The sequence below is a fragment of the Ciconia boyciana genome, chromosome 5, assembly GCF_034638445.1.
Source record: "Ciconia boyciana chromosome 5, ASM3463844v1, whole genome shotgun sequence".
Lineage (NCBI taxonomy): Eukaryota > Metazoa > Chordata > Aves > Ciconiiformes > Ciconiidae > Ciconia > Ciconia boyciana.
The window spans coordinates 45,014-57,110 of record NC_132938.1 but is presented as its reverse complement, the minus strand read 5'-3'; the positions used below and the strand labels follow the sequence as shown (position 1 = coordinate 57,110).

The 12,097-nt window shown below is 40.6% G+C and overlaps 1 protein-coding gene across 1 annotated transcript in view; it reads right to left on the bottom strand.

Annotated features, from left to right (window-relative positions):
- The window catches only part of M1AP (meiosis 1 associated protein), a 29,006-nt gene that overhangs the window by 4,000 nt on the left and 12,909 nt on the right, over positions 1-12,097 (bottom strand). The window contains exons 3-4 of the mRNA XM_072862415.1: positions 11,122-11,299; positions 1,228-1,401 (exon numbers count right to left, since the gene is read on the bottom strand). Of these exons, the coding sequence (XP_072718516.1) occupies positions 1,228-1,401; positions 11,122-11,299 (352 nt within the window). The remainder of the gene's footprint in view (positions 1-1,227; positions 1,402-11,121; positions 11,300-12,097) is intronic.

Here is a 12,097-nt window from a genome sequence, read left to right as displayed (position 1 = left end):
AGTGCCACCCTGGGTTCAGGGCCACACATCTCCTGCCAGCTTTTCTATCTGTGTTTGTGGAGAAACCCAGCACACTGATGACACTAACTCTGGTATAATATGATATATAGCTGCATGCAATTTCTCTGGCCTTCTACAGATTTATTGAGTGTGGGAAGGTGAAAAAACCTGCTGCAGTGTAACTTGGTTTGTCTTGCTAGCTATAATAAGACAATGCATCAAGTATGAAATTCAATGTTATGATGAAGGAAAATCCACCTTTAACAAAATACCGTAATTGCCTGTGCTGGTCTGGAAGCTGTTATGGTAGCTACTACATAAATAAAAAGTCACACCAGGCTTTCTGACCTGCTTCCTGTGCAGCGTATCTGCAAAAGCCACCAGTGACTCTGTATGAGCTTTGCTTACAGTCTGGAACTGGCCTGTGGATCACCAGAAGAAAGCAAGTGTGCTTCTGCTGTGACGGCAGTGGGAAGCTGCACGAGTACCATACTGGAGTGGCATATAGTACCATATTGGAGAGGCACGGAAAGGGGATTGCCGGAACAGCACGTGCAGATTCCCATGGCAGTGCAATGGTGACAATACAGTTAACAACAACTTACAGGAAACACCTATGTCTGCTGTAGCCGTTGATGTTTTCAGTGCTCACCCAAGGATGGATTAAGGATTTGGACTTAGACTAGTAAAGGCAAAGAAATTACATATTCCTTATAAATTTTCCCATGCATTATTATAACTGTTGGCAGCTCCAGCTAGAACATTAGCTATTTTAGTGCTAAATCAATAGATATAAATACAAGCCAAGTCCCTTTGTAAGACAGCCTTTATTTAAGTGCAGCTCTGTCACAGACTTTGAGTATCAAACACAAGGAACACAATTTTTAGGGCTATACAACTGATCCAGAAGGACCTTGGCTCTCAGTATGTAAGGACCCTTCTACCTTGACCAAGTGGCTATAAAATTAATAGGCACATTTTTGCTGCAGAATGGAAATGAATTCTAGCATGAGCAGCCACACGACATGGCAGCAACCTAGAAGTATTCTAAGCAAATGGCCCCTCTCAGCCTCAGACAACAGAAACTCCAGACAGCTTTCAAAGTCACCCAGAGACCTTACTTGGGTCTCTCAATGTGAGGGAACATGCCCATAGGACAGGCCTGGGTAATCTTTAAGGCTGTGGCATTTAGGAGCTCCCTGCAGAGGGGGAGAGAAAATGAAATACTTAGGGTGGTCTTGGGCGCAGTGGCATGGCTGAAGCTTCCTGATGGAAGGAGGAGATGGAGGTGTTCTCTCTCTGTGCCATAGTCGTGTAGCCATGTTTTAAACAGCATCTCCAAGCTGATGATATTGTCCTCAATGGTTTGCACATCAATGTCCATTCCCAGGATTGCAATGTCTGCAGGACAAAAAGGTGAAAAAGCACAGATATTTTAAGTTATAGAAAAGAACGTTCTTTTGCGTTTTCCACTACACTATACCTCCTTAGTCCCTCAAGTGCTTTCACATAAGAAGTGCTTCAGAAGCCATTGCCATGTAAATCACAGCACAGCACTTCGATGCCAGCCCTCTTAAAAGGATATTGCTAGAAGCTGAGCTGCTCCACAGGCCACACCAACACCCTTCTCATCAATGAGGTGGGTGGACTGGCTACTACCGTCTTCAGAGGACTAATTGTGACTGATGCAAACCATCTTCTGCTGTGGTCATCTTGGCACTTGGCCTCAGAGACTCTTCTCACAATTTTAAACCATTTCCTCCTTTTCCCTAAGCAAGGGACACTGGGTACGTGATGCTATGAGAAATCAGAGACTGCAAAACTGAAATGCTATATTAATGGGGAATTTTGTAGCCGTGGTGGAAAAGTAATACTCATCATACAGAAGATGAACGTTACTTTGCAATATGGCCCCATGACTAAATTGCTAAACATCCTCAACGTGTGTTTGAAGGAGCAGCTAATCACAGACCTGAGAAGAACAGAAGCAAAACTTGAGCTGGACCTGACCAACACAGAGAACATGTTTCAACACATTACTGTTGACGTGCTGCTTGGTAACACAGCAATCCCACAGTAGAACATCCCTGCAGATACAGCAACAGTCAAAACTATCCACCACTGTTAAATTTCATTTCAAACAAGTGAAATGCATAAAATTTAGCGACTTGTTAAAAACAAATTAAAAGGAGAAAGTAAAAATGTTTGCAAGGACATAGCAAGTATTTAAGCTACCATGTTGGAGGTGCAGAGCAAACGTATATGAGCTAGCAACAACATTTAGGCATGGAGAAATGCAGGCTGGACAGCAGAGTTAGGGAGGTCGTAAACAAGATTAAACCCTTGCAAAAAAAACCCAAAACCCCAAACACCCCCAAATAGTAGCTCAAAGGTGCATCCAAATGAGAAGCTCGCATAAAGTCTATCAGACTAAATAAATAAATCAAAAATAAAATAGGTAAAAGTAAAAAAAAAAAAAAAAAATTTGATGAACAATTTGCAAAATGCATAAGACGTAATATACCCATTTGTAAATACAGAAGGAACAGACAGCCTGGTAGCATTAATAGGGTCACCATACAGCTAGGATGTAAAACAGGTATTCTGAGAAGATGAATACATAGCAGAAATAGCCTTCTTTTTCCCAATGTGTTTACAAGGCCGGCTAGGGACTAAAATACAGTGCTACATCCATCTGCAATGCAAAATCTTTTCTTTATGCATTAGTATTTATAGTTTGCAAAAATGACACTATGCATCCGCTCCTACATTTAAAAAAAAAAAAAAAGACAGAAATTCATTAATCTCCCTCTACATGGCAAATAATCTAGGGCTAATATAATGACTGTAATTGTTCAAATGGTCTGCAACTTGCAAACACACTTTTTGTAGTATGGCCATCACAGCAGGACATACTTTCTAATTGTCTCCACCTTCGAGCCTTGAAGAAGGCATCATGCAGGTTGTGCCTCTGCAGCAAAGTAGAATCAACTCCTACTTATGATGGGAGGTCCTTCACCCTGTCCTTGCTACTGAAAGCCTTTCCTTCTTAATGTCTGGTCTGATTGTCCTTGGCTGCAAGGACATTTCATTCCTTTTTTTTTTAAGTTCTTCCCAAATTTGTATAGTAAACTGATTCCTCCCTTAGTTTTGTAGCAGCTTTTAAAAATGTATCTTAAGACTGCTACCATGCCTTACCCCAGTCTTCTCTGATGCATATGGGAATATGAGTTTCTCTCTCATGGAGCAATGCAGGAGGATACTCTGGTGGAAGGGAATGTCCTTCTTCTCTCTGGAGACTGCTCTTCATGAGCAGAGCTATTACCGCTGTCGGTCACTTGCCCTGATGCTATGACTCTTGCTCTCATTTCCCTGCAGAAGGCACTAATGCACCTGGAGAGCATGCTGGTTGTGTTTCAGCTGTGATGCATTCCCTACTTTTTTTAGACTTAGGTTTCTCTCTGGGATATGCACTGAAGATGGCATTAACAGTTCAGAAGACAAAGCACCAGGAAATGCATGTAATTTACTTTGACAAATAGTGTATACACAGGTGACAAGGGGAATGATCTGTGTTTTGAGAGACAGTTTTTTGGGGCTGGTAAATGTTTTAGTCCTTTCCTCAGTAAATATTTTCCTATTTATTTTCTCTTCTGTAATAGATGTGTAGCCACTTACACATCTTAAGTTGTCACAATACATGGCAGTTGTAAAAAGAAATTCACTGCATTCATTGCTGTCCATTCTTAGGAAGAACAGGTTGGGATGCTGACATCTACTGTGCAATGGGTCTTAAAATTCCTGGAGAGCAGATATGCAGAGCCATTTATTGGTCAGCAATCTGCAGAGTGCATACACAAAAAGGTTTCCTGGGACTTGCAGAAGACGGATTATGTTCATTAAAAATGTATTAGTGCTTTATCTTCAGTGCTTGTTTTTTGTTTTCCCAAAACAAAAAGAGATAGGGCCAGTATCTATATCACATACAAATACTAACTTTCATTAGCAAATGGTTTGGCAATGCTCAGATGCTTTAAGTGTTTGTAATGGGGTAGGGGCAAGGAAGAGAGAATAATAATTCTCATGTTATCAATTAGAGGCCAGTCCACGGCATCCTATCAATTACTCCTACACACTATTCCCACCACAAATGCTGTATGCGTTGCTCTCTTTATGGGATTTATATTATATCATGATCTCTGCTCCAGTCTGCAGTCTGGCAAGCCCTACTATTTTATCATTAAAGAAACATTGCAGATTTAGTCTCTGTCCCACAGAGGAGCTGCTTTACCATTTTGAAAAAGCAATCCTTGCTGCTCATCACATGGTCTTTGTTTATCTAGAAATGCACTCTCCCAAGGAGGTTGCTCTTGTGAAGAAAACAGCAAGCATTTTTCATCCACGACAGGCTGTTCTTAGCACATTCAAAGCTATTCTAAGACTTGCCAACTGCAGGGCTTAAAAATGTTAGAGCCTTTTCTAGCTGCATTAACCTGGAAATGAGCCTATGAGAGGAGATATCTTCAGTACCATAGCAAATCGTAACTGTATGTTGCATATTTTTTTTCCCTGCTATGGTAAATGAGAGAGGAAATTTTCTGGGTGAGATGAAAAATCAGATGCTTTCTCAGGCACCTGAGAATGCTCAGGATGCAGATTTTGCATCTCCACATCTTCTTGGTTTTGGAAGAATCAATTTGTAGTCTAGTACTATGTGACAGTAAAATAATACAGATAACATTCATTAACGGTCAGTGGAAACTCCTGCAGTGGATCAGGATCTCACTGCAGTAGCTGCAGTATAAGCAAGGCAATGACATGATCTGAGCCTCAAAGGTCTTACAGTCCAATGGAGGATCCAAAAGAAGGAAGCAGGGTAATACCATATAGTCCATAGGACTCTAAGAAGAAAATGCAAGCTTCTCACTGAATTGTCCATAAGACTGTCTTGAAATCATGCAATACAAGTCCATTTTGTCTGGCAAGATAATCAAGTGACATGTCTCACTGAAACCTGAGCTAAGTGTCACAGCTGCTACCCCCCTAATGGCTAAGCCTCCAGCCTGTTGTCTGTGCCTTCCCAGTGCATGTGTCTATCTTGAATACGATACTCAGTAGCATATTCAACACTATAAGTACTTTTTCTTGCATAAATGGAAACTTCCAGCCTTGACCAGATATTTAACAAGCCCCGTTTAACAAGGCTGTTTCTGTGTATCTGGCATTTACCAAAGACAACTGCTTCACAGAGACAGGGAACAACTGCACAAACATGCCCCAAACCCTGTTTTTCCCTCATGTTCATTAATTAGAATTTGTCTTATGTCCTTAAATTTCACTTCCAAAATTCCTTAGAGGGTTGGGGCAGGAGGAAGGAGAAAAACTAAGTATTTAATTCCAATAGCTATATCTCAATATAGGTTTGTTACTCACATAAATGGTCTGCAGATCTACAGGATTTCTTTAAAGACAAAAAGAGATGATAGACTCTATAGCACAGATTTGCAAGGTAAGTGAAAACAGGCTCACTTTTTCTTTACTCAGGGTAGTGTGAGCTCAGATCAGTTTCCTGATATCAAACAGTGTTGATGGAGGAATGGAATGGAGGGAGGGATTTAGGACTGTTTCTTCCAATAACAATGGCTTATACAGTACACAAAAATTACAATTTTAGTTGTTCCTGGAAATTTTGGCAACTTCTTTCATTCCAGTATGCCCTGAATACCAAGTCATAATTGTTAACCAAGTCTCAGAGCTTCCAAACATCCTTCTATCTAAAAAAGAAAAAAATAATCAAACTTGCATTTATTCTAGTGCTCTTCTAAACATAGAAGATCACAGAAGATCTAAACATAAACATGATTTATAAACATAGTTCCCAGCTCCTTAATTCTTAATTTAACTGTTTTCCTGTGGTATGGCTTTTATATATAGATATCTATGTACAATAATCTCAGTTTTGTTATCAAAGTCTTAAAACAACAACTGTGTTATGAGCGTCAGAGAGCATGGGATTGTTTTTCCCTATCACACCGTGATAGCAGTCCTCAAGCAATATAACATCTCTTGCTATATTTGCTGAAACAATTTTGTTAGCTATTGCAAGTTTCTTCAGTGGAGCAGATTGTCTAGTAAATGTTTTCAGTTCATGTAGTAAGCTGTTATGGTACTTCTTCCATTTTGAAAGCAAGTTTTTGTGATGCTTTTCGAAATGTCATTTAAGAGAAGTACGCTGTGCTATTAAAATGTAATAAAGGCAAAGCTTTGTTTCCTGTTCAATCACTCCATGTTTCAGCATCAGCCATTCTTGGAAATCCCGCATCCTGCCTTTTCCTAATATATTTAGTCTGTGCCATTTCAAAGGTCACTAAATTAATACAGTTTGGTTTAAATACACATATGATGTTCACCACTACTTAACTCATAATGTAACCATTTTTGCAAACTGTGCTTAAAATTTCACTTTTGTGTCACCTTAAATAGTGTAACCGCGCATAGTGAAATAAATTATCAGTTTGTTTTTGAGGCTGGGAGAGAATAAAACTCAGCGCTACTGTTGCATGCAAAAGAACTGCCTGGCTGCACTAATGTTATATGTGCGTACTTACCTGTTACTTCTTTTCAGGGAGTCTGCCAGTAACAAAACTTGGGTCCTCGGGTGGAGAAAAAAAATTCTAGTAATAATCAAGAGCTACAGCTCTTCATTGTTAGAGTCCGCCCACATTTCTATTGCTTCCAAACTTGGCATTCGTGCTAATAGGTGGCTGTTGCTGGTCTGTAACAGACCTCTCCACCTTATTTCTTTACCTTAAAACTAGATGTCTTTCTAAAGGTTCTTGATTCTCCAGAAACTGTGGGCTTGATTCAGAAATCTAATAAAACTGTACCCCTGTGTTATGACCGCAACAAAATTAGGTCATATTCTTGAAGTCTGTCAGTATTTAAAAGAGAAAACAAAAAATCTTTTACTCCAGTTGTGTAATGGCCAAGAGAGTTATCTCCCAGAGAAAATGTGATGTGCAGTCTGTTAAAAAGAAAAGATTAATGCATCCAAGTTAACTGGGAAAGAAAGGTGAAACACCAAACAGACCATTCTGGTCTATTCTATCAAGGTCTGGGTCGGTCATTACAGTCAAATGGTGGATGTATTTATGAAAAACGGGTGAATCTAGGAAAACAACATGTTCCTGTTCTCCTTCTTGAAATCAGGAGTTGTGGATATTAAGTCAGGAGAGAAATGAAAACCTTGATTTTAAGTATGTTTTAAGAGAAGGTTCTGGAGAAGCAGAATGTTGGGCTTAGGGAAGAACATGTAAGGATTACTGCAGTGAATGTCAGAATTCAGGTGCGGAGGCACTCAGCTCCTTCACACCCAAGAAACATCCATACAAGAGAAAGGGGAGAGATGCCAGTAACAGCTGCCTCCTACCAACCCTCCTGCCTGACAGGAAGGCTGTTTTGAAAGTCATACCCAAAATGGTTGGATAAAAAAATCAGTGTAGTCTGGTCAAAAGTTGCATTGGACAGGAGAGCTTCCTGATTTGGAGACCAGATTTAAACCATCCCTTTTGAAAATTTAGGACAGTGAGATGAAAGAACTTTGAGGAAGTTTGGCTAGCAGGACACAGCTAACTGATCCTTACAAAGCGTGTCCAGCAGCTGGAACAGCAGAAAGAGACAGAAGCCTACAATGGTACAAAGACATTTCATGAAACCCAGCCAGAAAATGTTTCCACTCTCATTGGTACACATGGAGACCATTAACTGTTAAGACTTCAAAAAGAGGACAATAGGGCCAACCAAGAAAAGAGCTCAAACTCCAGCAAGCTAACATTAAAGCCCTAGAGCAGGTCAGAAGAGATTTTGAGAGCAATTTACCAAAGCCATTACAAATAGGTTAAAAATTTTCAGGCTAATCAGACTCACAACATTTTAAGATCTCTGAGCTCTGTGGTAGAGCTACATAAAACAATGACAGAAAAAATAAATTGGAAACTGTCATTTGCTTCCAATAAGCTGAGATGGAGAGGGCACAAAATGAATTTCTCAGGCAGAGGATTTAAAAAGAGATGTTTTTTCGATGTGCTACAAATATAAATGCAGGACGCAATGTCACAGCAATGCTCTGGATATTAAAAATGTAAGTAGGTTCCAACAGCCACTAAACAAACTAATAGAAGAAATATCCACAGTGGGATGAACCTCATAATTAAGTGCTGCATCACAATGTTTATTTTGTAGTGGGTGATGGGCTGCAGTTGAACACAGCACTAATTCTTGCACTTCCTGCATGCTAGATCTTGCAACTTCAATGTTCTTTACTGTAATTTTTTCTAATACAATGACATTTTTTTGCAGAAACAGATGAAAGGAGCTCCAACAGGTAAAAAATCCTCTTCATAAATCAGTTGGACTCCTTTTTCAAATTATTTGGACTACCCATTCCCCGGTGCTCCTCTTAGAGAGCAAATAGTTTAATAATCTCTTCTGACCTGCTCTAGGGCTTTAATGTTAGCTTGCTGGAGTTTGAGCTCTTTTCTTGGTTGGCCCTATCGTCCTCTTTTTGAAGTCTTAACAGTTAATGTTCTCCATCCGTACCAATGAGAGTGGAAATATTTTCTGACTGGGTTTCATGAAAAGTCTTTGTACCATTGTATGCTTCTGTCTCTTTCTGCTGTTCTAGCTGCTGGACCTCAGACCATCTGAGCCTTCTCATAAGTAGAAGACTCAGAAAATTAGAATGTCATAATCCGAAATTTCAATGGCCTTTGTGTCCCTATTTATGTTTTTATTCCATTTATTGGGTGAAAGGGCTATACAACTTCACTTTTAAAAACAATATGGTGGGCTTTTGTATGCTCTAAAGCCGTCTTGTGACAGCGAGGCACACAGCATCTCCGGTTCCGTGGTGTCTAGTTTCCCAAGGCTTCCCTGCAGGGTTCTGTGCAGCACCAGCTCAATGCAAAGTCCTGACAATAATCCTCCTCAATTGAGAAGCCAGCATTTGCAACCACCCAAAATACTGCCCTCTTCCCATACGGACAAGATTGGTGCTTTTAAAGAATACCTCAGCCTTGGAGCTGTAGGCAACAGTTCCTTCCAGAATTTTGTAACTCGTGGTTTTGGTACAGTTTTGGCATATTAAATTAATTCTAAAGTCACGTCAGAGCGACAGAACCTTGATCCTCTTCCTTAGGACTCACTGTTCCCAGTGTTAGTGCTGGTCAGAAAAAGGCGGCACTCCCTTTCTCCAGCCAAGCAGTTTTACCTGCAGAGATGAGCACTCTCCCTGAGGCCTCTGTTTTCAAACAAGCAGAGGCCAGAATAACCAGCTATGTCTCGCTGAGGGAGACTGCCCCTTCAGGGCAGGAAGCTTTTAACGGGTAGTAAGAGGGTTGATATACCTCTAAGTGCTTGATTATACAACTCAGCCTTTGATTTGGTCTGCCACCAGATTAGTGGAATGTAGAGGCAGCATGGAGAGCAGTCATTGTCTGTAGCAAGATGCACCTAGTCAGTGCTGTGCTGCAGATGGGGGAAAACCAGTGTAAACTCCTGCTATTTAGCAGTTATTTTATCAGCCTCGAGAAAGAGCTGAAATAACTGAGCAGAATTGAAGGTCAGGTAAAAAGAAATACAGAAATGAAAGTTGCAGTTATAGCAGCATTGCAATGTACAGGCTTCTACCACTGAAACGCTGTGGTATTGGACTTTTGATCACCATCTGGGTAGTTTATTTAGAGTCTGCTCAGCACCTTTTGCTTTGAAACAAAAAGGCTCAAAACAGGAGCTAACAGGAATTTCTGTTTCTGAATTTCTCATTACTATAGCTTAAATTCTCACTGCTGAAAACTGTCAGAATAATGGAGGATATCTTCAGATATATGGCCAGGAAAAATAACATTCAGGGTCTGGGGTGTACTTGCTCTTTCACTAATGAAGCATGTGGCCAGGTGTGTGAGGGAACGGGGCAAAAGGGAATATGTGATCCACCTGAACATTCCCAGCCCCTACTCTGCCAGTTGACCAGAAATTTGCTACCGCAACCAGAAAAGAACAGCTAGAAAGAGGTAAGGCAACAACATCCAACGTTGCCTGTAACTCACTAAAAATAATATTGTCATTGCTAGTAACAGGTCTTACACTAACTTTGCAAGGCATCAGGACTCAGGTTTTTAAGCTTGTTATCAACTCGTTGTGAGAACTTGCTGTGTGAACCAGAGCTTGGTACCAGGTGTGTCTTGTTGATGGGGAGTTTACGTGTTGTCAGTAAAGGCCTTTGAAATGGAGACCGGGATTGGAAGAGGCTGCAGGGCTACAAAGAACTCATTGATATGCAATTACTGATTACTGAAGAAGTACAACCTTAAGAGCTCAAGAAAAACTGCCATAAGCATAGAGAAAAGAAGTAGCAGCTGAGCAAGAACAATATCGGTGACAAAAAAACCTAATCAATAAGGTAAGTACCTGACTTAGTCTGGGAAAGTAACTCTTCCCAGCATTGTGCAATCTGTAGTCTGGGGGAAAGGACTAAAGGCTAAGAATTGTCTAGAAACCAAACATCTTGTAAAAGGACAAGATCTTGAGTTGGTAAGGGGGAGGAGGGGGTTATCTCTGTAGCATCATTGAAACTGTAAATGGCCTGCCTGCTTCTCCTTCCCTCCCTTCTACCTGTCTGCCTGCTTCTCTCTTCCCCGACTACCTGCTTCAAGGATTCTGGTTGCCTCTGCCTGCACCAAGGATCTTTTGATCAGCCAGTCAATTGCCCAGGCTGATGTTCAGCAGTATGAGTATATGTGTGTCTGAGAGTGTGTTACCCCCATAAACTCTATGCGTTTTTCTCTTTAACCCCTCAATAAAGCTGTATTGCACATGAAGTCAATTTTAGGTAATACCAAAAGATGCAGTAATGCATGAAGTCTATATGCTAATTTTGCCCAAATGTGATAAAGCCCCAGAGAAGTGCTGTGGTACAAACTTTTTGCTGTAGTTCCCACTTACATGAGTGACACTAAATGGCACAAAGGAAAGTGGCAGATATTGGACCAAAGCAAGAACTAGGGGTTGTCCTGCTGTCCAAAGCCATACCTTCCCTGAGTACCCTGTCTGTCTTCTACTCACCATTACTGCTGGGCTCTTCTGCTGGCATGCACTGTTGCACATCCTCAGGCTCCAGAAAGTCTCTCTTTGAAACCTCAATGACTTGTATTCTTCGCAGACTCACAAGGTCTACATCTTTTAACTTATTTTCCAGCTGCTTTACCATTTCTTTGCTGGACTGGCTAGTCAAAATTGTGATCTGAAACACAAATCAGAGTGTGCGAGAGCTGCCTCTACCCTAATCCTCTTTTGATAGGTGATGACGCCTGATCTGTTTGAATAGCACAGGTCCCACTATGGAGAGAGAAGAGAAATCTTGCTAAAATATCTCATCTATTCAAAAGCAGATTTAAAGGCAGTTTTTTGAGCTTTGGCTTATATTTAAGCCAATATGAAATGGATTAAGAGGTTCACTGTAAGAACACCAACAGGTTTTGTGCCACTGCTGGAAGAAGGTGGAACAATCCACAACTGTCTTATATTCTGTACTTTGCACTCACCATCAGTGAGTCTGTGTGTATAGGAGGGCCTCTGCCTGAGACTTTCTAAGGGACAGCGCCACTTCCCGTTACTGCATCAATTATAATTCAAGTAGACTAAATTTGGCCTTCTCACTTGAAGGCTGAATGGGAATTTTTTTTTTTTAAAGAAGTATATAGTCTATCCTAAAGTTGTTTCTTAAGAGAGCAACAGTAGGTGTGATTCCCAACTCCCAGTTTTGATGTAATACTAAGTAAGTGACTGCAAAGAGTTTCTTCATCACTGACAATCAGCAATGGTTTGTAGAAACATGTCAGGCATGTTTGACACCAGCTTCTACCCTGAAAGAGTGGTTAGGTGAGAAAGTTTTGAGTTCTGACCTTGCCTGATATTTAGTGATGGTGAAGTATTGAGTCTTCTCAGCCTATCTGCTCATTGCTCCAAAGGACTATTTAATAACTCTGAATAAAGGATAAGGTATATTTTAGGTAAGGCTGCTAACAAATGTCCTGTAGGG